At 34.1% G+C, this 26267-nt stretch overlaps 4 protein-coding genes across 8 annotated transcripts; 2 read left to right on the plus strand and 2 right to left on the minus strand.

Moving 5' to 3' along the window:
• The first annotated feature begins 621 nt into the window (after nucleotides 1-621).
• On the plus strand, nucleotides 622-2655 carry LOC140808339 (ergosterol biosynthetic protein 28). Its single transcript, XM_073165438.1, has 3 exons — nucleotides 622-795; nucleotides 1560-1766; nucleotides 2216-2655. The coding sequence occupies exons 1-3, from the start codon at nucleotides 633-635 to the stop codon at nucleotides 2281-2283; spliced, it is 438 nt and encodes a 145-aa protein (XP_073021539.1). The 5' UTR covers nucleotides 622-632; the 3' UTR covers nucleotides 2284-2655.
• A 2286-nt stretch (nucleotides 2656-4941) lies between these two features.
• Nucleotides 4942-9575, minus strand: LOC140807890 (uncharacterized). 2 transcript variants are annotated; one of them, XM_073164848.1, is made up of 11 exons: nucleotides 9062-9575; nucleotides 8608-8675; nucleotides 8100-8170; nucleotides 7671-7940; nucleotides 7432-7592; nucleotides 7292-7347; nucleotides 7035-7087; nucleotides 6825-6954; nucleotides 6455-6552; nucleotides 6219-6330; nucleotides 4942-4960 (listed from the first exon to the last, which is right to left on the minus strand). In XM_073164848.1, the coding sequence occupies exons 1-10, from the start codon at nucleotides 9295-9297 to the stop codon at nucleotides 6259-6261; spliced, it is 1215 nt and encodes a 404-aa protein (XP_073020949.1). In that variant the 5' UTR covers nucleotides 9298-9575; the 3' UTR covers nucleotides 4942-4960; nucleotides 6219-6258. The 2 variants fall into 2 exon arrangements, with proteins under 2 accessions (XP_073020949.1, XP_073020948.1); XM_073164847.1 differs by lacking the exon at nucleotides 4942-4960 and having other exon boundaries at nucleotides 6013-6330; nucleotides 9062-9574.
• A 7199-nt stretch (nucleotides 9576-16774) lies between these two features.
• On the plus strand, nucleotides 16775-20221 carry LOC140806931 (homeobox protein knotted-1-like 2). 2 transcript variants are annotated; one of them, XM_073163496.1, is made up of 6 exons: nucleotides 16775-16865; nucleotides 17045-17460; nucleotides 17541-17663; nucleotides 17825-17960; nucleotides 19507-19760; nucleotides 19830-20221. In XM_073163496.1, the coding sequence occupies exons 2-6, from the start codon at nucleotides 17047-17049 to the stop codon at nucleotides 20031-20033; spliced, it is 1131 nt and encodes a 376-aa protein (XP_073019597.1). In that variant the 5' UTR covers nucleotides 16775-16865; nucleotides 17045-17046; the 3' UTR covers nucleotides 20034-20221. The 2 variants fall into 2 exon arrangements, with proteins under 2 accessions (XP_073019597.1, XP_073019596.1); XM_073163495.1 differs by having other exon boundaries at nucleotides 16786-16951.
• Nucleotides 20222-20903: 682 nt separating this feature from the next.
• On the minus strand, nucleotides 20904-26030 carry LOC140806930 (CSC1-like protein RXW8). 3 transcript variants are annotated; one of them, XM_073163492.1, is made up of 12 exons: nucleotides 25464-25600; nucleotides 24982-25286; nucleotides 24196-24345; nucleotides 24017-24080; nucleotides 23714-23923; nucleotides 23419-23601; nucleotides 22917-23215; nucleotides 22412-22700; nucleotides 22056-22334; nucleotides 21709-21942; nucleotides 21412-21616; nucleotides 20904-21319 (listed from the first exon to the last, which is right to left on the minus strand). In XM_073163492.1, exons 1-12 carry the CDS (start codon nucleotides 25470-25472, stop codon nucleotides 21243-21245), a joined length of 2304 nt encoding a protein of 767 aa, XP_073019593.1. In that variant the 5' UTR covers nucleotides 25473-25600; the 3' UTR covers nucleotides 20904-21242. The 3 variants fall into 3 exon arrangements, with proteins under 3 accessions (XP_073019593.1, XP_073019594.1, XP_073019595.1); XM_073163493.1 differs by lacking the exon at nucleotides 25464-25600 and adding an exon at nucleotides 25839-26030 and having other exon boundaries at nucleotides 20905-21319; XM_073163494.1 differs by lacking the exon at nucleotides 20904-21319 and having other exon boundaries at nucleotides 21476-21616; nucleotides 21688-21942; nucleotides 25464-25596.
• Nucleotides 26031-26267: the final 237 nt, after the last annotated feature.

Raw genomic sequence — 26267 nt, forward strand, 5'->3', positions numbered from 1 at the left:
ATATATAATAGTAGATGAGAGCTTAGCTGTATTTGCTTAACTTTCAAATTTAGTCCCACCAAAACGTAAAGTTTATAATCATTAATTAAAGGTGGGATCAGTTATTATTAAACGACCAAACTCTTTGATCTTTTCTTTTCTTTTCTTTTCTTTTGGGACGAGTTTTATTTTTTGTTTTCAAAAACAAAAACATGATCTTCCCTATGATGAGGTGGGAGCCATACTTCTTATTCCCCTATAACATTATTAACAATGCACGCTACTGAAACTAAACTTAGTCTTATATCGTATTTGTCATGTTTATTTTTAACTTATATATTCTTAACTTATATGTAAAAAATGTAAAATTTTTAAAATTACTTTTTTATATATATTATTAAAATTAAATTATATAAACCAGCCATAACCATCCTCTAGTATGTTTAAAGTTTCAAAGATTGAAATGTTAATTTTTAATTCAAAGAATAACTTCGACTTTTTATACACAATTATCATTATTATATTGAGTATTCCAAACTATTAGACAAATCCCAATTTACTTTTGATAGATATAGTTTATTAATTTAACATATTTTAAGTGAAAAATGCAATTAGTACACAGATCTAAATATAATAGTAATTAAAAAATAATAATGAAATATTTGTCATCGTCATTGGTTTCCCCATCAATCTGGCGAAGGATGAAGTTGCTAGGATGGTGGCTGATGCTTGTGGGCACCCTTCGATTGGCTTCTGTTTGGTTCGGATTCTTCGACATTTGGGCTCTTCGCCTTGCCGTTTTCTCCAAGACTACCAGTTCGTTCTTTTATTTCTTTTTGCTTTTTAATTTCATTGGGATCCCCTAAGCACTCAATTGATTTGATTTTGAGCTCGATTCGTCATTGCACATTAAAATGACTTCAATTTTGATGTTTTATGAACTGAAACTTGATATCAATTTTTATGCAACCTCCTAAAAATTCATTTGAATGAAGGGTCTTGAGACAGTTGGGGCTCGCCTGTTAAGATTTGATTCGCGAAATTCGAATTGTTGCTGTAGAAGCATAGCCAACTTATACTCCCTTATTATGATGCGTACTTCATGTCCTCCTGTAGTTAACCGTGGCTTTCTTATTTATGTATTGGTCTGCTTTAAATTTCATTTTTCCCTCTACTCGTTATCAGATTTTATTGGGCGTGCTATTTGGTTTTCTTTAGGACTCAGGATGCTATCTCGTTTTTAGAATAGTGATAATCTATATTGAATAAATCCTACTCTATATATATATATATATATATATATATATATATATATATATATATATATATATATATATATATATGGGAGGTGGGCATTCTTGCTGGTGGTTTTATGTCCTCATGTTTAATGAAATGAAGTAGTCGAACTTGATTCTGCAACTTCAGCAGATGATATGCCATTGATTACATAGTTTCTTTGATGCATTGACATTTGCAATCTGTTGGCATTTATACAAGATTTTTCGTTCATAATTTCAAACCACGTGTGCATAAACTTTCCCGGTGTTAGTTTTCATAAAATCATATCTATTACATTGCAGTGAGCGAGGTTCATGGACGGACATTTGGAGTTTGGACACTGCTGACTTGCACCCTTTGCTTCCTTTGTGCATTCAACCTTGAAAACAAGCCTCTATATTTGGCCACATTTCTATCTTTCGTCTATGCATTTTGTCATTTTTTGACGGAATATCTGATTTATCACACCATGGCTATTGCCAATCTGACAACTGTTGGTATTTTTGCAGGTAATGCTTCCGCAAATGAATAACTTTTATCTATGGATTGCATTGTATCTTCACTTCTTATTTGGACTCTACATCATATTGTTTTCTCATCTTTCATTGATGCATTATGAATTTCATCGAGTGGGAAGATCCTTTTCTTTCTTGGATTGTGATAGATTGAAACATCCACAATAGCATCAGGTTTTTTCTCTCCGTCAGTAATTGCGTGTCCATGATGATATGAGGTACCTGGGCTTAGTCTGTACATGTTTTTCCGACACCAAGCCCAATTTGGACCTTAATTGAAATGTGCTAATCAATTATCCTGGACTTTTATACCAGTCTGGTATAATGTTATGTTGACATCATTGTACAGTTATTTATTATTTTGTGGATACTTGTATAACATATGCACTGATATAATTTTAGTTAGAAAGAGTAAGAAATTAATATATTAATTGTGTTTGTAGGCACATCCATCATATGGATGTTATTGCAGTGGAATTCACATCAGTCCCTCAGGATTAAACATTCGTAGACGTGGCATCAAGCATTGCCATTAAATGTTGTTATGCTTCATCGTAGCTGAATCTGTTGTTGACTATTAACGTCTTGGTAAGCATTCATTGACTGGTTGTGAACAGTTGAATGCGATTATATTTCCTTGGTTCCTGGTTTACGTCGTGCTTCTCATCTCCATTTGCTTACGACGGATCTCCCAAGCTTATGATATTTTACCGTTTTTTTTTTTTTATTTGCTGAATTGCTGTTGGTTAATGGACTTTATTGAGTCGTTTGTTTCGTTTCTCTAATGTGGGGTTTACTGATAGCATGAGGTGAACGAACACTGCTACTCCGAAATATGTATCTGCTACTATCTAATTTTATCTGATATTTGTTACATCCTCTATATTTATCCCTTATTATTTTATTAAATTTAAAACACTCTTTCTTAGCGGCATTCTTCTTTACAAACCTCTCAGACACAACTAACTTATGATGTAATGTGTAGTTGTTTTGTTATGGATCCGTCTATCTAAGAACATATCATCAGCATCAATAATAACGTGCAACCAGGGGGGACCGAGCACATTTGCTTCTTCTACACTCTCACCCGTGGATGCAATTTTTTTTTTTTTTTTTTTTTTTAAAACTTGTATCCCCTCATGAAGTTTCCTCCGTCTTTGGCTCACTCCATTTCCCTATCATTTTGGACTGTTCAACGAACTTTGGATTGCAAGGTTTTCGTGTATTTTTGCTTATTGTTTTCAGTCTTTGAGACCCAATTTATCTATTTTCAGCTTGTTCTTGGTGGTTTAATTCATGGTCCTGATTCTTGTTATGGGATTTCTTGAATTGGTACACGCAAATGAAAAGGTATTCAACATATTTGAATAGGCCACCGAGATCGCTACAAAAATAAGCATGGCTTGTAGTTGAGCTGGAACCTAGATTATTTTGGTCCCGTGCTATTATTGACTCTATAATAATAACGTAATAATGTGACCTGAATTCTTGTATATTCGTAATACGTATGGTTTACGAAGGAGGATAAATTACTCGTATCGAATAATATAGTTTGAAGATTATTTTATTTCTAATTTTTTGAAAGTGTCCTTTCGTATGATAATTGTGAAAGTAAAAATGTTGTTGAACAACGAGTAAATAAATACATAGGTGTTTGAAGACATTAAATTTAATTATTATTTTGTTCAAGTGAGGGCAGAGGCCTTTTTATTTTATCGTTATGGTCCAATTGAATTATGAAATCTTGTAAAATACGAAAACCAGAACAGGACTGCATAGCACTGTGTCTGTATGTACTATTACTGACACTCGGTTTTTATATTATTTTTTATATTATCAATTACTTTTATATTAAGTCTCACCTAATAAAGACAAAAGACATCGGTTTACTTTCGTTTTGCAGTAATATTTTTTGTTTTTGCCCCCGATTTATTTATTTACTATATTTGTACGTCTCTTCGATTTTTATTTTAACATAAATCATATTAATTAAAAACAGAATTGATTAAGCTGGCTATATATATTTATTGAGACAAAAAAAATTGATATGTTGATATGATTTTTTTTATTTTTTTTTCATTTTACCATCTCTTCCCCCACCCCACGAAATTTATGTATTTAATACTATATTTGCTCTTATTAATGGGTCAAATGGTCAGTATGGTTCTTCATCAATTTATAAAATTAATGTAATTAATTGTATTTTAATATAAATCAAATAAATTACGAACGAAACTGAACAATCTTCAAAGAATTTTGTTATAAATTATAGGATTGTACAAATATGTAATACGTGTGACAAATACGCTAATATTTATATAATGCAACACCCTTCACTTCCCTTTTTGTTGCTTTTTTCTACGTTACGTTGGGTTAGTTTCATCGATTGGGGTGTGAACCATTGGATGTACAATTATAATTAAATAAAATTATTTACAAATTCTGGCATCACAAAATCAGTTTCACTTATATTTCTATTTTTCGTTAATAGTTTATTTACTTACAAAAAATTCATTAACCTTTTCATAAAAATTAAAAATAATGACAATAACTCCAGTCATATCCGTTTAATGTGTGGAAAAATTCATTAAAACCTGACTTCAAAAACACAAATTCACTTTAATCACTAATTAAACTTAATCTTTCTTCTGTAATTTGGAATTTGGTTCGGGAGAATACCATCAAGAAGAAGAAGAAGAAGAATGCCAATACAATTGCTGCATAAATGGTGAGGTAGCTCTCTTGAAATGCATATGCACAAAGAGAATATAATAAATTCAGACGGACTCAATCAAGGATTGACAATGAAATCTCCACACTTACACTTCCAACACATTGGCTTGTAATTCGAAATGTCTTCTCGTCTTGAATATGCATATTTGGTAGTGGGAGTCGTATAAAAGTGGTTTCCTTTAAAGTGATGAAGATATCTCATGGGAGGTGAAATTGGGACTTGAACTGCCTCGCAATGCCCGCAACTTTGGCACATTCTTTCACATCTCGGAGGCCTTGATCCTATCAATAATCTCACTTTACTTGCATTTTCTTCAGCCATTATTTCTACTCTGCACCTATACCAGAAACAACAGTATCATAATAAGCATTCCTAACTTGCTGACAGATATAAAAGAAGAGGCCATTCAAAATATTACGTCACCTCTGTGAAATCAGAGAATTTGCCAGCTTGTCTACCTGAAACATGCAAGCGCGCATGAGAAACTTCACTTGGAAAATGGGCGAGAGTCATTCATGCATATATATATATATATACTCACTCACCTTGAACCAACAACTTTTGGTCAAAATTTAAACCTGGTGATATTGCCAAGAACACGAAAGCCATCAATTTCATGCAGGCCATGGATTTTATTCTTTCTTTATTTTTTTAGAGGGAGGAACATAAACTTGGGACTCAAATAACCAAGTAAAAAACATAAATTTCCTTGGCTGCAATGATTGAATCTCGAATACAAAAGGGTTATCAGCAAAAGATGGATGTAGAAAAGAACTTGAGAATGAGTCCGAAAAGGGAAAGACCTTTCCTCTCCTTGTTTGAAGAGCACAAAAAACAAGAGGTTTAGCTGTACGAAAACATCACCGGTTTTTATGTTCAACAAAGTGAATTTAATGTAATTGGACAAGAAAGGGTTAACCGACGCAGTCAGAATATTATTTATTTTCAAAGAAAATGACGTGTGAGTGATGAATACAGAATACATAACATTGGCGAGACTTGTGGGGCTTTCGTTTTCAATATATGCATGGATCTCTTCATTCAGGTCTCCCTTTATTTTCGTGTATTCCTGGCTACTTTTAATGGATTTTCCATTTTATTTGAATTTAATTATGAGCTATGCTTCAACTTCATGTCGAAATTTGACATAGCAAATAAGTTTGGGGTTCATTTGAAAACAAAGTCGCGCGCCACATTTTAGATGGACGACATTTTGTAGGACAAAATTCTCATCTGGTTACATGCTTTCATTAGGCTTCAGGGCTCACCTCACATCAAAATCATTAAACATTTTAAATTGTGGGTTAGATTTTAATTTTTTTTTTTTTGAGGTAGAAAACCGCAAGTGTCTTTCGGTCTACTCTGTGTAAACCTCCAACTAATGTCATATTAGATTGTAAACTAAGCTAAAAAAGTTGTTTTTTATGAAGAATTAAATTTGTGACTATTAGTTAGCTATCGTTCACTTAATCCACTAATTTGAAGACAAATTTGAATATTGCTTCGTCAAATAACACCTCCAACCCTGTTGGAACTAACCATGTTAAAACTAAATATTTAAATTCCCAGGGAATTCATCCAAATCTTTGATTATAAACATCACTACAAATTAATATTATAATTATAGTGTATACATATATACACACCAAAATTTTCTTCAGATTTGGCAACAAGCGTGCATGCATGAATGATTCAGTGCTACCCCTACCAACCTACCTCCCTTTCTTCGTATTAGCAAATCTTTATATTTCTCTACAATTGAAAATTGTCCACCATATGTTGTATTACATCCGCGCCATGAGAATTGATGCAATAAGTTTTCACCTAAACATAACAGAGACAAAACGAAATTGGTGTTTTCTCATTGAATCGTTCAGCACTAAACAAAAACCATGCAACAAACAATATCTGATCAGGCCTATACTAATAGAGTTCAAAAGATACATGCCTGAATGGTATTGTGTGCAACAAGTCTTTGGATACTCCCACTGAAGTTGACATCAACTCGTTCCCAAGTCATTGTCGTTAGCCCTCTGATCACAGCCTCTACAACACGAGCAACAGTCCAATGTCAGGTTTGCAAAATACGGATCCAATAATTTAATGTTAAAATGAATCGTACAAATCTCAGTTATAGTAAAAAAAAAAAAACCCCCCCAATTTCACTACATCTTATTCCCCAGTTTTCTTGCTTTCGATAGAAACCAAGATGGATTTGAAACCCAGCCCAGAAACATCAACTTATAAACCCAAAATTTGTTGTATCAATGCAAGTCATCGCATAGAGTTATTTTAGATTGCCCGAGTATAATACGAACCTTCCATCTCCCTTGTCCTGCTTCTAGCAACTTTAGCATCCGGCGGACAAATTTCCTGAGGATTCACCACTTTTGACGGATCTTCATGGACAATATGTGGGTATCTAGCATCTTTCAGGAGAGTCCGACGCTAAGAAGATTAACACAAAACAAGAACTGTAAGATATCAGGCATGCTTAAGTATCGGCGTGCATGTGCAAATGTCTTTACCTTTGGAAGCTGGTTTCGGTGGCGCAATGATGATGAACTCCACCCAACAAGATCTAATATAAAGTGTTAAGGTAAAAGAAAACAAAATATATCAAGAGTGCTTATCACTATCCCTTGCTTTTCGAACAAAACCTGAACGCTATGCCATAGTACCCGTAGCTTTTAAATTCCATTTGTCAATACAAAGCTTCATATGGATACAAGTCATAAAGAAAATGCAGGGGAAGAGACGATCATATAAATTAAAGTCAGGATACGATCATAATGTGTATTTGCATAAGCGACACGCCTCTTAAATGATTTCAAAGCGGATCTACATTAGTGTTGAGAACCGGAAACATCAATAATTCGATTAGAATTGGCTGAAAGGTAGATTGAACCAAAATAAACAACTCACATAAACTTAAGATCATCAGAGTCACTGCTCATCTGAACAAGAAGAGGAGGTTTTCCATTTTCACGATCTTCCAAGAATAAATGTTTACCAGTTCTACCAAGTAACCCTGAAGCACGTGATGCAACTTTCTCCATAGCTTTAAACCCACAGAAAACAGGAACCTGCCAGATAGCCAAATTTATCAACATTTTTGCATATTGCTTTAGTAAAGGGGATGGAAAAAAAACCTAGTGACAGACCTGTTTGTGCCCCCTGGTCCCAAGATGTGGCGTTGCAGATGTAATGAAGTTCACTGGTTCGAGTCCGGCAATTTTTGCCGTTGGTGGCTTTTCTTCAGATGATTCTTTCGACTCATCCGACATGTGATCACCATTTTCATTACTATTTTTTCTTGTAAAATCCTGTTGATAAAGACAAGCAGCAGCATATCTTGCTACCAAGCCACCCAGAGAGTGAGCCACAAACGAGATCTTTTGAAGATTTGGATGGCGTTTGACGACAGACATCACCTGAAAAATGAATCAGCCAACACACCCTTAAATTCTAGCTCCTAGAGGCCAAGAAGCATGCAGCTCCAACCATATATTTGAACGACCAGTAAAAAAAAGTGCAACCACAAAATCTTGGTGAAGAGTAAAGTCGATAATTCAGGGAAATGTTTACCAAACCTCATCAGCTAATCTCTTCCCCATAACATCAACACCATCGAATGTCAACATGGAAGAATTACATTCGCTACCTGGAAAAAAATGTTGGTCAAGAATAGTTTATATAAAGAAAATCATTATCGTTTCTAAGATTATTTCATTTCCAAATGATCTGTTTCATTTCAAAATGTCTTATATATTTGAACTGAATCCGTGTCCTAATTTCAATTTAGCGTGTCATTTACCCAGCGAAGCATCAGACCTGAGATGATCGGGCACTTGGGAAACAAAATTACATAGAACATGCTATGTTTTGAAGTTTGAATCTTAATAATCAATCTGATCTTATATAAAATTTTAGATGCAGAAAAGTTAGAGAAACTCACTGACTCATAAAAAAAAAAGTATAAATAAACATGCTATATATAGATTTTATACATAAAGAAACATTAATTTACAGGAACAAATCGAAAGAGTCGGAAATATAAAACAAGAGATGAAAATAAATTGAAAAAGGTATAGAGCTCACAATGTACTAAAACATCTTCGGGAAACACCTTCACAAATCGCTTCGCAGCATATCTCCAATCTTGAGCACTGCACACACATGTCCAAATAAATATAAATCTAATTACACGAAGAGCGACATCGAATTGACGACAATTATTTCACTATCAACACTCATCAATCCCATCACAAAAAAATATCCCTTTATCTCAAATCAAATTCAACAAAATCTTTTGCAATCTATATTAGTTAAATAGCATATCAAGAAGCAGCTGTCAACCCAATGAACCATAATTTAGATCGCGAATCACCAGAATTACTTCATACCCCAAAAAGGAAAAAAATTAAATAAATAAAAAAGAACACAAGATTGCTCTTTTACCCATTTTGACATTGTATCGTCAAAATTTTATCACTAAAAAAAGAGATACGGAAGTTCAAAATTATAGCTTGATCCACATTCAATACATCCAAACCTTCCAATAATTCCATTGACCATGACGATCAGGTGCGTGGGCGCGTGATCCTTCCCCTTGCGAGAGGCTTCGACGTTGAAACTTCCGTGGATATCCGGCGCCTCCGCCGCCGGAATATCGTCGTCTAATCTCATACACCCAAATTTCGGGACAAAAGAGAAAGTCCTTGTGATTTTCTTCTTCTTCGGTTTGTTTTCCTGATCGCTTTTTTTTTCATCAGCTTCTTGTTCTGCCATAGTTTCTGCACCAATATCCTTGACTTCGACTGGGCCGTTAATTGGAGTAAATTGGCTTTATTACATGTTTAATAATGAAAGAAGTCAGGGTGGGTCTGAAGAGCAACCACGTCAACATTAATCTGGAAATATTACATGAACCTAGTCTGAATTACTATCTGGTTTCAGGGTTGGTTGGCGGATGATTGAAGCAAGTCAAAATGTTGACCAAGGAGCTGCCTGATTACGGAGACCGTCTAGAAGTAATGCTAGTGCATCTGCATCCATAAACGTGTCCAAATAGATTAGGTCCGTCGTCTAGACATGTCCTAGACACTCGCCATTTTCGATATTTGTCCTACATTTTTCGGGACACTCGATCAAAGCAGGTCCCCCACACCAATTATATATGTGAAAGGACGGACCTTCCTCACCCGAAATAACAAACGTATGCTACTCTCTTCAGTGATCCAACACTATTTGAACTTTGTGAGTTCTAGTTTAACAAATGATCGGGCCCGAGATCTGTTGGGCTCCCAAGGTATTGGGTCGGGCTGAAATTTCTTAACATATGCCATTCACTTCACATACCTAGTATCTAAACCATTTAAATGGCCCAATGAAATCATGCCACGTGATAAAAATTAATTGAATTTATTTATGTGTGTGAAGTTATTATTTTGTCATGTTGTTTTGTATATGAATGAATTACAGATGTGTCCAAGTTGGTGTTGAATTAATTGGATATGCTATAATAAAGAGAAACATTAAAGATGAACACTTAATTTAATTCTGAATCACCCAAAGTGAGATGTAGACGTGTGTGGCTGATAAGCCCAAAGTTGATGTGTTTCATACAACAGAAGCAACCATTCATAAAACCTGTTTTTTGTAGGTGTGGTAACAGCAACATTTATTTATTTATTTATTTATTTATTTTTGGCAAAAAGAAAATAGTCCTGGATATGAACATTGCAATTCGAAGCAAATTAGGATTTGGAATCACCGGAGAGGGTCCCGCCGCCACTAAAGCTGCATGGCCCGGCGGTCACATCGGGTGATAGACTCTCACCACCACCACCTCCACCACCACCATTGTTATAAATAAATAAATAAATACATGATGATTAGACCCCTTGCCTTGTATTTTTATACGGGGGGGACCAGCTAGTTGAACAAACACTCTAGCTATTTTCTTTCTCACGTGCCTACATCCCATTTTTGCCGGGCAGGAGAGCTACTTAATTCTTCCTGAACAAGAATATATACTTCTCCTTCATGATAAAGAGAGACGATCGATTAGGATTCTTAAACCAATCGGTCTTAGAAGACAAATGGAAATATGGATGGAGAGCAAGAAAGTTTTTAATTTTTTTGTCGGGTACGTAGCAGTGTGATCCAAGAGACAGACAAAAAGAGGAGGAGATCATCGAGCTACAGTAATACTAGTTATTATGAAAATAATGATTTGTGGGAAACAACCCCCGCGCGGTTTTCGCGCGCCTGAATAAGTGTCCAATGTGCTAGTAACTAGTACTTTTGTTTTGTACCCCCACCACCACTCATCCTATATTACTTTCTCAAATACAACCTATACCTCAACATCAACATCAAACTCATGTATTTCAATTTACAAATTCATTGGCTCGGTTCATCCTATCTTATCAATATTGATTTGTCTAACATGATTTATCTTGCTAATACGATTTAAAATTTGTTGTTTTAATCTAAAAAAAATTAATCCTATAAAAATAACAGCCACATGTTATTCTTATAAAAAAAAAAGTATTCAAACAAGAAGAAAAACTCATTAATAATTGCTGTTAATTAGTGAGTAAGACTCGAGATCCTAGCTATTTAAATCAGCTCCCACTTTCTGTTATATATATTGGGAATGAAACCAGCAGGATCAAACTAAATTAACTGGCTGGTTTCATTTTCAAATTTAATTCGACTGATCATACATAAGAAGAAGAAGAATTAACTGATTAGAGACGTACAGTGAGCGATGATGCATGCTTCTCCGATGCTAGTAAAAACGAAGAAGAGGCTAAATCATGACCTTATCATTCAATTTTGTTATTTAATATCGTTTTTCAAAATGCTACAACAAACCTGTTATATATTATTATAAATCAGAAAAGTGTAATTTAATTAACAAGTAAAAAAGAAAGAAGATAGAGAGAAAGAGAGAGAGAGCGAGGCAGGCGGGGTTGGGAAATGAAATATAAGAAAGACAAGAAGTGACAAGTGAACGTGGGTAGCTGCAAGACTCACACCCACTTTACTTGCAATAGGTTTCGCAAACGTCCAATCTGTGACTGAACTAAACCACTGATCAAAAGGGTTGGGATATGATAGCCCATGTCACCTCCTGTTTCCTTCTTCCTTTATATATATATATATATATATATATATAATTAAACTCAGCTTAGGATCTCTAATGCCCATTCTAATATTTTATTTTTTTCAATTAACTTGTCTTGTTTAATTTATCGTTACGATTTTTGTACCATTAAATACTCGAAATTTAGTTTCAATGTAGTAACTTTGCTTTTTTAACTTTTAATCATCTCTTATTATAATGCTAACATAATATGAGACAATATTATCCAACATTATGTCAACAATTTTAACGAATTAAAAGACTAAAACCTTAAACAAAACTTTTTTTAAAAAAAATAATTGACGAGTTCGATTTCTGCCTTTGTTGCATATTTCTCGAAGGTTTCAGTAGACAAATGCTTAATATGTTAATGGTATTAAAAAAAAAAAAAAAGAAGAAGGTATTTTAACTTTTTTTAAAAAAACTAAAAAATAGTATTATACTCTGGAAAATGGGTCGAAATCAACCCATGCCATTCAATTCTTGCAGCGCGAAACTCCCGGGCGTATATGATGACTACTAGTGCTGTCTATTCCAAACTTTCTTATTTTATATATATATATAAAATATATAAAATAAAATTAGAATTACTTTATTTGATGTATAATAGACAACTGATTGAATTATCGAATGTTTATTAACTTTGATTCGCTGACTTAGTCAGTAATGTCTATTTCATATCAATTTATATTCTATTTTTCATTCGAAATAAAGAATAGGGACCGGGAACAATTATTTTACCTTGAAGAATGATAAACTGCGGGGCCCGCCCAAATTCATTTTCATTTTTCCAACTAAATCCATCTCTAAGATAATAATAAAAATAATAATTTTATGTTTTCATACTTCAAGAATATTTGATCATACAATTAAGTGAGATGTTTAAATCGTACCGGAAACTAAGTTTTATGCTACTCAAAAAGCTAAAACTTGACAAAATCTAAATTCAATCCATTTTCTCAAATTGATTCGAGCATAAATATTTTCAAAAAATACCCAAATATTTTTTTATTTCGTCCTTAAATGAAAATAATTATACTGAGCCATTAAAATGTGATCAGAGCCTAGTTTTTTATTTCATACATATACTATTATTATTATTATTATTATTATTATTATTAAGTAACATATCTTGGTGATGCAGAGATATTTCTAAACAAAATTATGGATCAGAACATATATTCGTGATTTATTATTTCAAGTTTTATTCCAAATAATAGATTCCTAAAAATAATATTGGATTCCTCTCAATTTTCGGGATGTCTTATACAAATCCAAAAGTTGATACAAAATTATGACAATCAATTATACTATATATCGCGGAAAATTAAAGAAATCTTTCAACAACAAGAGAAAATTCTTATAACTTTAAAAGATATTTAAACAATAATATAAAACCTAGAACAACGACTCAATTCTAACAATTGTATTTCATGGGGAATGTTTTCATCATCTTTTGGTACACAATACATATTGCATCAAAGAGAAAATGTCAAAGTAGTGGAAAAAGCTTTAACTGATAACGAGAAAATGATCAATCATATCAAAATTGTCTCCAAAGAGAAAATCATATGAAGACAACTATAGAAAAAAATTGATCTAGATGATCATCAAGACTTGGCCTCTTTGCAAATCTCAAAGCCGTGGATTTGAAAATAAACACAACTGAAGGTTAACGATCCTTAGTTAATATGATACCTCATGAAGAACCACTAAGAGAAATTGCGGGATCCTATGATACAAATATGAGATGAGCCCAAAGAGATTTTCATGTTGGTGGAGAATCATTTGCAGAGTGAATACGATCAAGGAGGAATCAAATTCCTTTGCACCAAAACACCCTATGAGAAAAATCTTTTGTAACCAATACGTTCTTATGATGTTATTCTTAACCATGATGTACTGGACCTTAAAAATGGATAATTTTCTTAGATGATTGAACATTGGCTATGAGAATCGCAGCAGGAACAATTGATCTCAATAAAAAATGATTTATTAAACTTTGGAAATAAGTCCAATGGGATCAGTTAAAATCGCCTTGGACATGATTTTGACATTAACCAAAGAGTCGGTACTAGCTAGAGAATCTCTTAATGAGTCAGCCGGAAGAACGTCCATCATATTTAAAGCAAAATTTATAGGTGTGTATTATTTCAATAGTCAAGATACAAAGAAAAAAAGAAATCTATATAAACTATGTATATTTTGAATTACATGATATCTGCTTAATAGACGAAAGAACTACAAAAAGATTAAAAGATTTTCATAAACTTATACTTATTTATTTTGTTAAAGAAAATCATCTTCAAACATTATTGAAAGTATACCACACAGGCAGAAAAAGAAGCAGTTTTCGATCTCATTACTTACGCCACGCCAGACAATGAGATATGTAAAAAATGATGCAAGTTCTTGGAGAACAAAAAACAATATGGTCTCGACTAGATAAAATCAAAATACTATTTATTTTTAAGAAATGACTTTCAACTTATTGAAAGTAACCACACAAAAGAGAGTGGATCTCAATCAGAAATGAAAATGTGCAAGTTCTTGGAGACAAAACATGTTAGTAAAATCAAACTAAAATCGGACAAAAGTGGACAATCCATCCCAATCATAAACTCATTTCCATGCATGAGACGAACACCAACTAAGAAAAGTTTCAGAAGAAATGATCTTCACAGAATGCGCAACTTAACAACAGATTCAGCATTTAGTACTAGCTTTGTAGGCAAAAACTGTCCGGAAGTATCTTGCAAAATAAGATCATATTGGTGAGGGGACCACACAAAAAATAATTTCTCGGAGACCTTAAAAGCAAAAGATTATCTGACAGAAATAAAAGAGGAAGGTGAGATGTGAATCACCATCACAAAAATTAGACAAGTTCACTAATTAATGAAATAACATATCATTAGCTAGTAGAAGATTGTACCACCCAATCATCTACTACAAGATGATTTTGACACCAACCCACAAGCAATAAAGTTATCTACAAGTCTGAAGTTCGAATTTGAAATCCTATGTTGGATTCTATAAATAAAAGGCAGAATGAAGTTTTGAAAATCGATCATCCTCTTCTGCTTTCTTTTTCTAAAATAATGTAATATTTTCGATATATGTGTGTTGTATTTTCAGATACAATAAATAGCTAAATAAGCAAATAGCAATCTTCTTCTCTACAGGAGATTATTAATGTAATAATATTTAGTACGCCTGAATAAAATCATTAGGATCTTTGCTCTTCTCATGTAAGATTTTCAAATTAAATAAATTACTATACACCTTGAGTTGGAAAAGTAACAAGGTTGTGTAGATGTTACTTAAAAAATCCATGACAGAAACCATCAGTTGAGAATGTGTTGTTGAGCTATGATAATCGGTCTGTAAACCCATTGGAGGTACAATCTATTGACATTTTAGTAAAAAATGTATAAGATTTATTTTATTTTACGGCATAATGATGGGTCATAAAAATACTTTTGATTAATTCTATATAAGCTGAAAACTTTGTGTAACCTTATTTTTTTTGACATATTCGATATGTATAACAACTACACGTACTCAGATATAAAAAATAATAAAATAAAATAGAAAGTTAACAAAAAATAAAAGGAGGCGTAACATGAGAGTTTGGACACAATTGAGTGAAATGCATCCCAAAAAAAAAAAAAAAAAAAACTAAATTAGAAAACGGACAAAAAATGACTAAATTGAAAATGGTCTAAATATCAAGGAATCACTGCCGATCCAAATATTAAAATTCCAATCCGACATCATTTTGATCAGTCAGCTTTGGACTGTTTACCGTTGAAATTTTGTACGATGGCTATCCTCTTCTGTGTAAGAAATAAGAATGCACACAGTTGTGTGTGTGAATTAAGTAGCTATCTAGGCAGGCCCTCGATTGAATTCAACGAGCCATCGGCTTACAAACCAGAATTCAACGAGCCATTAATGGAAATTAAGTCTACCCACTGATGTATCGATCTGGAACTGGCCGAAGTTGATCATAATTACAGACATATAACTTCAAGTGCTCTTTATGATTTGGTTCATTGGTTTGAAACTAAGATACAAGATCAAATTGATTTACTTGATTTGGATATTTCGAGTTCGAATTTTTTGTTACAACTTAATCATCAGTCTGATAAACAACTAAAAGAAAAGGCGATAATATAAAATCTTGTATTCCTTTTATTTTATATACATTATTTCTTAATCATTATTTAATATATATTTATAAATTTAATAATATAAAAAATTATTAATGTTTATCTGATATAAAAATATTTTATTATTAATAAATGTAATTATAATAATATTTAAATTTTAAGTTTAATTATTATACAAGTAGGTGAAAATAAGAAGATATAATGAATAAAATTAAGATTATATGAATACGTATACGTATCTTAGATCGATCGACCAAACTATTATTATGCACGGTAAGACATATAATATTTGGTGTATTTTTAACTATCATTGTATTTTGATCATACATGTTAATCATTTTATGATTTTGATATTTTATGTTATTAAATTTTGATTTTTGACATTTTTATTCATTTTTTATCGAGTACGTTGATGTCATACTATACAATTCAATGTCACATCAACGCTGTAATATTTTCATACACTTTGAAAAGATGACTAAAATTACAAAAAAAAATAAAAATTAACCGGCTAAAACTGAAGTACAGGGATGAAAAAACAAAATTTCCAGTTATATAATATAATATGTACCCGAAGTCAGGTTATATAATATGACCATCGTATGAATTTCATAACAATATTCAAGTAACTAATGAATCATTTCATCCCATATGATATATATAGTAATACAATATTCGATATAACATTAAAAAAATATTATCTCTGCACAATATATATATATATATATTTTTTTTAAAAAGAAAGAAAGTTTCAATATATTTACCTGTAATGTGCAATTATTTAATCACTCGCAATGGACGTCTTGTCACCCAGCCGAAGCTTGCTGTTGTTACCAATTCTGCCCTTTAACATTCTCTTATTTTAATCCTTTTCTTTTTTCGATAATATATATATATATATATATATATATATATATATTTATATATCTATATCTATGGTGCTACAGCTTCAGTTTCTCTGTAGTCTATAAGAAAACACACGGAACAAGAAAATAAAAGGAACAATTATTACATATGGAATCCGCGAGGTGAAAAAGTGATTTGCATCTGAATTCATCGCATCATTTTTGCAAACAAAACACACCGAAGCAACAAAGTGCCTGCCTTGGGTTTGGTACACTCTAGGGTTTCATTTTTCTCCAGCTTCTTCTTGATTTTCCGATTTCATTCTGCTTATCCTTTACATTTTCCTGATTGGGATTTTTAGAAATGGAGGAATACAATCATCTGAGTGAAAACGCAAATTCTCGAAGGAATTTTCTTTATATGGGCCCAGTTCTTGCACCAAGCTCTTCTGTTTATGGAAGAACAAACAGTGGCTCGAGTAATCATCAAGGCCAGTTGCAGCAGATCAGTAGCTTCCATCTTCAATCAAGCGACTGTTACGATCAATATGAAGGTGCTCAACAGAATCCCACTGTCAAAACTGAAGCCGGAACTTCGCAAATTCATGCTCCCAGATTCAACTATCCGTCTATGAATAGAGGACACCAAACTCTTCAAGATCATCACGGGAGACAAGAAAGTGCGAATACCTGTAGTGAAGTTGATGCGATTAAAGCCAGGATTATTGCTCATCCTCAGTATTCTAATCTTTTGGAAGCGTACATGGATTGTCAAAAGGTCCATTGCCCGAATCACAATTTTGCAGTTGATTCCTTCTCTTTCACCCTATACATGTATATCATATCGCATATGTACAGGTGGGAGCTCCGCCGGAGGTCGTGGCGCGTCTGACGGCGGTCCGCCAAGAGTTTGAGGCGAGGCAGCGGGCTGGTGCCGCTGCTCGAGATGTTTCGAAGGATCCAGAACTCGATCAGTTCATGGTATTCATGTTTCTTGATTTTATAATAGCGTAGGAAAATATTTTTGAATTTTAGGTTAATGGGTCATTATTTTGTATTCATAGATACTGTTTCATGGGAGCTGACATTATTAATTCTTTATTGGCTCGATCGATCTCGAAATTCTGGTATTTGCGATATAGGAAGCTTACTATGACATGCTGGTGAAGTATCGGGAGGAGCTAACCAGGCCTTTACAAGAAGCCACGGAGTTCCTGCGACGGATTGAATCACAACTTAACATGATAACCAATTGCCCCATACGGATTTTAAATTCTGGTAAAGTTTATCCGTATTTTCTTCATCACACACACACACACATATATATTCTAGTATTTTATATACATAAATATGTATGTCTATGTGTAGGGAGAGAGAGAATGTGGGAATGAGGGAGAGACGTGTGTGTATATATATATATATATATATATATATATATATATCTTTCATGGTTGTTTCTTATCATGGAAAGAACACCAAAAGAATAAAATAGCAGGATATTTTGATTCCCAAGTTGAACAAAGTGTGGAATGCGGCCTCTATTTCCTGGTGCAGTGCAATACTGAGAGTTGAAACTGGCAAAGAGTAGGGGATGGGTGTGTGCATTTGACTCTCCACTCCCTTTAACTGCATCATCTCTGCAAAGAATTGAACATGCATTGAATGCGCTGTCCTTTGCTCTTTCCCGTAAAACTCCATCATTTTCCAATGCATTTTCACGAGTACTAATGCCAACAAACCCTAAACAGAAATAATAATATATATTATTAAATAACCTGTCAAAGATTAGATTTTAATTAGTGCTATATATTTTGAAATATAAAGGAAAAAGATAGACTAATCCAATCTTACATATGACTTAAGAAATGATATGAAGCACAAGGTTTACTCATTTATTTAATTAGTACTCTATCTTTTATATGGGTTCCACCGAAGAATCTATAAGTTGATAATTGTAAATTACTGTATATGTTTGAATCTGATGGCCTGTGTTGTGTGTTACGTGCATGCTTGTTGCAGAATTACACACATATGAAACCAACCGTCTCTATTGTAATTTCTTAGTTTACAGTTGCACTTAGGCTTTAAGCTTTGAAAAATAAAGGAAACATAGGATGCTGTTCATATCAGTGTGTTACCCCATGACATAGCCTGTACAAATTTGTCAGGCTTCTGTTTATGTTTCTTTCTTTCATGTATGTGCTGCATATGATGTCTTTCTTTATTCTTCTTTTTTTTTTCGTTTTCTTTTGTCCGTGTTTTAATTTTCCTTCTTATTCTAAATTATATTATTTCCCGATTTTTTTTTTTATCAATTTAAGAATTTTTGTTTTTACTTATTATGATAAAATTGAAAGAGAGGCAATTTTTTTTCTAAGAAAAGAAAATTATGAAAAGCATGATCTTGGATCAATAATTAGGATTCAATGTAATTTGCTAACTGCAACAATTCACAATAAGTACAAAGATATTACAACGTAAATCAACCGCGCAGGAGTGTAAATTTCCTTTAAAACTATTATTACACTCATATAATAAAGTTATCGTTAATTAATTACCCTGTAATCACATATATATGTTACCATCATACTAATCGAATCCATTCGATAGACATGAAGAGTAACCTTTAAAGTATCACTTTCCATTGTTATAACTACTCATCCTCGCTAGATGACTACTAGGTTCACAAATTATTTGATAATAGGACGACCTTTAAACAATATTGATATTATATACACGCACGCATATGCATAGATTAGTGTTTGCATAGTTGTATATCTTTTTACGTACAATATGTTTGCTTTGAACTACTTGTGAACAACAGAGGAGAAGTGTGATGGTGTTGTTTCGTCTGAAGAAGACCAAGAAAACAGCGGTGGAGAAACCGAACTTGCTGAGATTGATCCACGAGCAGAAGACAAGGAACTGAAAAATCACCTCTTGAGGAAGTATAGTGGATATTTAAGCAGTCTAAAGCAAGAGCTGTCCAAGAAGAAGAAGAAAGGCAAACTTCCAAAAGATGCTCGGCAGAAGCTACTCAGCTGGTGGGAATTACATTACAAATGGCCGTATCCATCGGTATGTAAGCATGTATTATTTATTTATTTTCATGCATGTGACGTGAAGGTGTAAATTTATTGAAAACAGGAGTCGGAGAAGGTGGCGCTAGCTGAATCAACGGGTTTAGACCAGAAACAGATTAATAATTGGTTCATTAACCAAAGAAAGCGACACTGGAAACCATCTGAAGACATGCCGTTTATGGTGATGGATGGCTTGCATCCGCAAAATGCTGCCATCTACATGGATGGTCATTATATAGGTGAAGGTCCTTACAGATTGGGGCCGTGAATCATGCTTCTTGATACTGCTTTCGGGGAATCAATGAAGAAACCAAGCCTGGTTAGTGTGTTTTCAAATATAAAATATCGATTGTACTTTTGACAGTTTAATCTTTATAATTTGGTTATTTTTATTTATGAGTTTGTATGTTGAAGAGCTACTGTTGTGTATAAATGATACAACACTCCTTTTGTGCCCGCACTTATTACTTGAGCAATGCGCTTTTGGGTTTTAAATTTTTCATATATAGGTTTCTTGGAGCATTTGGATATGTGCCAAGGAAATGTATGAAATATGTAGTTAATGTACTCGAGCCTTGTTGCGCAAGAAGAAGGCATTTGATGATCTTTGTAGGGGTGATTCGATGTTGTATGCTCTACATGGTATATAGATTTATCGTTTATACTGTTTCCCCTTCAAATAAAATGGTCTACCATCTCCATTTCATTTGGCACTAGCAGCACTCCCGTTTTCTTTGTGCATTTCGGATGTATCTAATTTTTTGACTTTGAGTTTGTACAACAAACCATTTTACACATTTAATTCTTCTCTCATTTAGGGAACTCTGATTATGCTTTATGCTTTGTGAACAATTCTTCCCAGCAATTGCATGGGAAGTTGAGGCCAGCAAAAGCTGGATTCTATGTTTCTCACGCATTGAATCATTAAGGACATCGTCGTCACAAAAAGTTAAAAGATTTTATTTACACCAAGAATTATATTTCATGGATCACACAGGTATCTTGCTCTACTCCAAGTGATGTAATCATAGTGTATAGTATAGGATTAACGGGTCATACTGTGTGTGTGTGTTTGTGTGTGTATATATATATATACATACACTAAGGCCAAAGTACTGGCTGCTGATAATACTCAGTCTATTTGCTTAAAAATCAGAGGCACCAACTTCGATTTATTGAAAAGTAAATAGAGATTAATAATGGACTGAATCAGATGTTCAGTATGCTCCCGTGTTTGGAAATGGCACCCAATATGCAGTGTAAACTCAAATGTCAGCACTTTTTCCTGAATTGACAAGGGAATGATTTATGTACATAACCCTTGGGAAGTTCTGCAAAAGGACTAAGAGTTCCACATACGTGGCACTCTAAAAGCATCGTTCTCGCTGAAATAGTGCTGTTATCAGAAGTTCTATAATCTGGCTATCCTAATAAAATGGATTATTGGTATGTTTGTGTACCCAAAATTATTTATATCCTACTTATTATGCATTTCTCCTAGTTCTAGATGAGCTCGTCCAACTAAGGACCCAGGCAATCGGATGGTTCTCTTCCCTGAAAAATCAATGACACAAGTATTATATATGGTGTATATATCTATGCATGTCTATGTGATACAACGATCCAGATGTGTTTATCGAGCTAACCAGGTGTGACGTCCTCTAGATCTTCATGCATGCAAATGTTACCTATCTCAGTATTATCCAATTCGCATGCATGGCTGTTTTGTTCTACGGTTTTTTGCAAACCATTGGATCTTGAAGCAAACTGACAATAAGAGGATTGCAGCTTCTGATGAATCTCCTCCATACGTCCACAGTGCTCATCTTGCCGGTCCATTTCTATGATAATCTACGAGCAAAATAAAACAAGATACATGATCAAAATGGATTATATTGTTTTGAAGAAAAAGAGTCACTAACTTCAGGAGCTCTCTATCTCACCTTGGCTGGTGTTTTTCTAAAGACTGGGTGAAACCTTTGCCTACAATACTCATTGAAGAGTAGCGTGCAAACAATTAGTGGAATGGTAAAGCTTAAAGCAACCGAGGATTCTTTGATTCCAAAAACTCCCAATGCTATTATTTGTGTCAGCACCAACGAGAATATTGTTGTGTTGTGCACCACAGGCCAATACAGTCCGCCTGTCTGATATTTCGTTACATACACGTTCAATATCTGAAACAACATTTCCATATCAAATGATCATATTAGAAAATGAGAATGCTAAGCGATTTTTTTAATATATATAACAAGTGAACATGAAAAAGAAATAGAGACTCGTGTATAACCTGATTGCGGTACACGAAATAGGCAAGGACAAAATATACCAGCAAGAAAGGCAAAATAAGAGGTGCCAATGTGGAACAAGTGAAACCTAGGAGTCCGAAAAGGAGGACTCTTGGTACTTCCGTATGGTACGGAAAGGTATATGTTCCATATGTTGTCTCGTCCTTGTTTTGGAGAATGAACCTGTAAAACAAGTTGCAGACTAAAGGAAATGGCTGAATGAGTTCAACGGACAAGCTTGCCCAGCCTGAGGTGAGAACGTAAGTCATAAAGAATGTTGCCTGCATATATCAGCATATGGATAAATTTTTACAAGCAAAAACGCAGACAAATTGAGAATTAAGGGAAAAAAGGTCACCGATGAAGGCACTGCTTTAGCAAGCAAATTTGGTATGTTTTTAGGATCCCCCAATTTCATGATCGAAATTTGATAGTGGTCTATGGCAGTCTCTGTAAGAATATTGGCAAAGAATACATTCCATATGACAAAGTAAGTAACTTTAATGCATGTACTTCGTTTCCGGCTGCTACGAGAAATTGAGCCCTCCAATGTCGAGAAGACCATCATTAGTGGTGGTACAAAGTACAGAAAGATCATGAATATAACACTTGGTAGATATCCAGTTATCACTTGTTCAACAAACTTCCTGCAAAAGTTACACAGAGAAAGTTTGATACGTAAGAAATATTAATAAAATTGGGTTCAAGGACCAAACGCTTGCTTTTGTACTAAAACCATCGTGGATGGCACGTAAGCAATCACAAGAGACGACGACATTTGTGGTTCCTCAACACAAGCAAAAACATTCGGAAATACTCTGCATGGAAACAATTGAATCACTTCAAACATACAGATTTATTACCTCTGTCCGATATCCCTCAAGAACGGAAAAATCTTTTTTAGCTTTTCAAAATGAACAAGGCTTTGTGTAAACACCACAGGTATAAGGAAGAAAATCACAAAAAGGATCGAGGCCACGAGGACAGCAATTTTACGGATCCATAGGAGCCGATACGGTACACACAAGTTTGACCAGTACACGTCACGAGGTTCAGGAGCAGAGTCAGTCACCCAGGACATGGGATTTGGTGCTTGAAGAACCTCCGAAGCAACCAAAGCAGCATAACGAGTCCTGAAAAAAACCAGAGCCGCTCCACATTCCTGCAGCAAAGATTTGCATACAGAAAACTGGTGAGATATTTTAACAATAAATTCTCCATAAATTCAATCCAGTCCAAATTTTATAGAGGGGCATCAGAATATGAGTGCCATCCATGCGTACAGTTCTAAATATATTTCACACTATTTCCAATATCTTTCCCTTGACTATTTATGAGTAGATGAATAATTTCGGAAATTTTAACCTTCTTCCTTGTATCTGACCCATCAAAGCTGCTTCTTCCCTTGGAACTTTCAGGCTCAATAGAAAGGATTTTGAAAGATGCTGCATTAGTTCCCCCACAAAAGCCACATCTAATAAATTTTGATCCACAGGTTTGCTCCATCCCGGTCGTCCTCAGAATCTTATACATTTTCTCAGCATCACTCTGTGTACGGACACACCATCGATGACATACGAAAATTTCTGACTTACATTAAAGAAAAGAACATGGTTTTCAAACAATTATCGACTAAGAAAAATATCTATTAGATGCACACCATCAATTTCTGGACTGCTCCGGACTGATAGATCATTTGGTGCAACAAATAGCTTGACGAATAATAATTTGTAAAGAATTTTGTCAATGTATCGCTGTATGCTTCTTCCCGAGACCATGGAATTGCACGAACAAGCACTGTAAAGTGACTTGGATGGGAAACAGAAGAAGTGATGTACGCCAATCTCATTTTTGTGATGTTTTTATATTCCTATGGACAAGAAGCAACAATATCATGGAAATAAATGACATCAGATTATATACTTGTGTAAAACAGATGGTGAATTCAAGTTGTAGTCCTTACAAAGTAGAGGAGAATACAAGCGCAGCATGTTATGATGTATAGTGCAAGACAATGAGCCCAAAGCCTGACAAAAAGAATCAAATTTGAATATACGTACCAAGCTTAAAACTCGATAGAACTTGGCCACTAATTTTGGTTCCTGATGTAACCACAATAATAGATATACACATATTGCGTACCATCTTGACCCTTCCTTCACATTCCCAATGGTGAACACATTCAATGGCTCATCAGGGAATTGTTTGTGCTCCATCTCAATTCCGAAATTATAATTTAGGGGAAGAACAAGAAACAAGCATATGATACCAGCAACAGTTAATATTCTGACACTGCACAAAGAAAAGAAGGCATGGATTTTAAAATTCCAGGGACAACGAATCATCTGCAACTCCAGGAAGCTGAACTTTTTACGGTCTTAGACTCTTAGTGAAGGTAAAAAACGTGCCCTTCCGATATTTGGAGAAATACAGAACAACATAATTTTCCTCCAGTACAGTTACACATACGCAGAGCGATCAAAACGTTAAGAATGCACAATTAAAAAAAAAGAATAAAAAAATATTGTTAATAGATAAGGAAATACTTTACGAACTGTTTTCTTATTCATCATAATAATACAATATTTTGCCAATTGTTACTTAGAGACATGAAAAAATCACAATAAATTAGAATTTAAAAAATCCTATCAATGTGAAGCAATGAATTTGTTCACATAAATTAGAATAAAAAACACCGGCTGAAGTATGCAGACAGCAATAGGACAAACTAGAAGGTTAGTATTGCGAGTGTGTGTGTGCACGCGCGCCTGTATATTCATATTGCACCGTGATCAAAGCATCTCAAGATTCACAATATTAACAGTTCATTAGCCAATAAGCTGTGTATAAGATTCTGAATATTTAGTTTTTTCCGAACATGATTCTGAATATCATTAATCCGTATATTAAGACATATCATGACATCACCTGAAGACAACCGCACGGAGAAAGACTACGGCATCCACACCACCAATGGCATATAACTCGTCCTCTGAGGCTTCCCAGGCCTTCACTATCCAACTAGCAGAAGGAACGAGTCGCTCGAAGCAAAAAGGATCATGGCGTTTTAATCTCACCTGGGAAAGCCTTTGCCCAAAATAGACGCTCAGGAGACTAGGTTGTTTTCTTAAAACAGAGTACAACGAGAAAAACGCCACACATACAGCTGTATTGATAGCAGCAGAAGTCAAAAGAGAGGAGACGTCCATCTCTGTCTCGCTACACCGGGAAACCTATGGCATGTCATCACTCAAAAGTGAGACATAGGACCTTCTCACATTAACAACTCCAAAAATACATCCTCTAATTGCAAGAAAAATAATGAAGTCCTAGTTTTTGTGTGATTCCCAAAAATAACTAATCAACATGGTCATGAAACCAGTAATAATTTCAATTTTATGCGTGCATACAGAGAACATTAGAAAGCGTGTTGTAATCCATCACAACAATATCTTAAATGATTGATGTCCATGGAGACGAAATCCGTAGAAGAAAAAAAAATTGGTTTAAAAATCGTGGCATGGTAATATCCCTTCCAAACTCTAGCATTTGTGAGCCACAAACAAAATAATAGATATCGTCGACATATGAAAGAAAACAAAATAAAAAGAGAAGATCCAAAAATAAAGTGGTCCACAGTTCAAACGAAGCCTAAGTCCTCAAAATGAAAGAAGCCGCCAGAAAATCTGAGATTCCAAACGCAAGACATCACTTAAACCACCCAGTTATGATGATTTTCATACAAATGCGACAGAAAATGAAACACCAATACAAGAAATTCGCACCTGATCCCACCATCACGAAAACCGGCCGTAACAATTAATGCAAGCTAATTTTTCATTGCACTCGAACGATTGAACGAGTGTAAGGAAAGATAGCGGTTTGATTAAAGGGAATGAAAAAATTGAAAACCCTAAAAATGAATTAATTAGGATTTAAGATCGTGGCGAAGAAAAGAGAGAAAAACTAAGGTTGCATGAAAACGGGGGTGCGGGATATGTAAAGCCAATACGTGGAATAGATCTCGAATAACTGTCACTAACTGCCCCATAAGACAAATATGCATAAATAAAAATACTAGTTAAAAATAAATATCTTAAATCATATATTGATTTAACGTGCATGGTTGCCTAGCTTGTCAAAATACTTCTATATTTTAATTTTAATTTATATATCTGTGATAATGAGATCCAACCAACAGTTGTTACACGCTA

This window comes from Primulina eburnea, chromosome 12, assembly GCF_022965805.1.
Source record: "Primulina eburnea isolate SZY01 chromosome 12, ASM2296580v1, whole genome shotgun sequence".
NCBI lineage: Eukaryota > Viridiplantae > Streptophyta > Magnoliopsida > Lamiales > Gesneriaceae > Primulina > Primulina eburnea.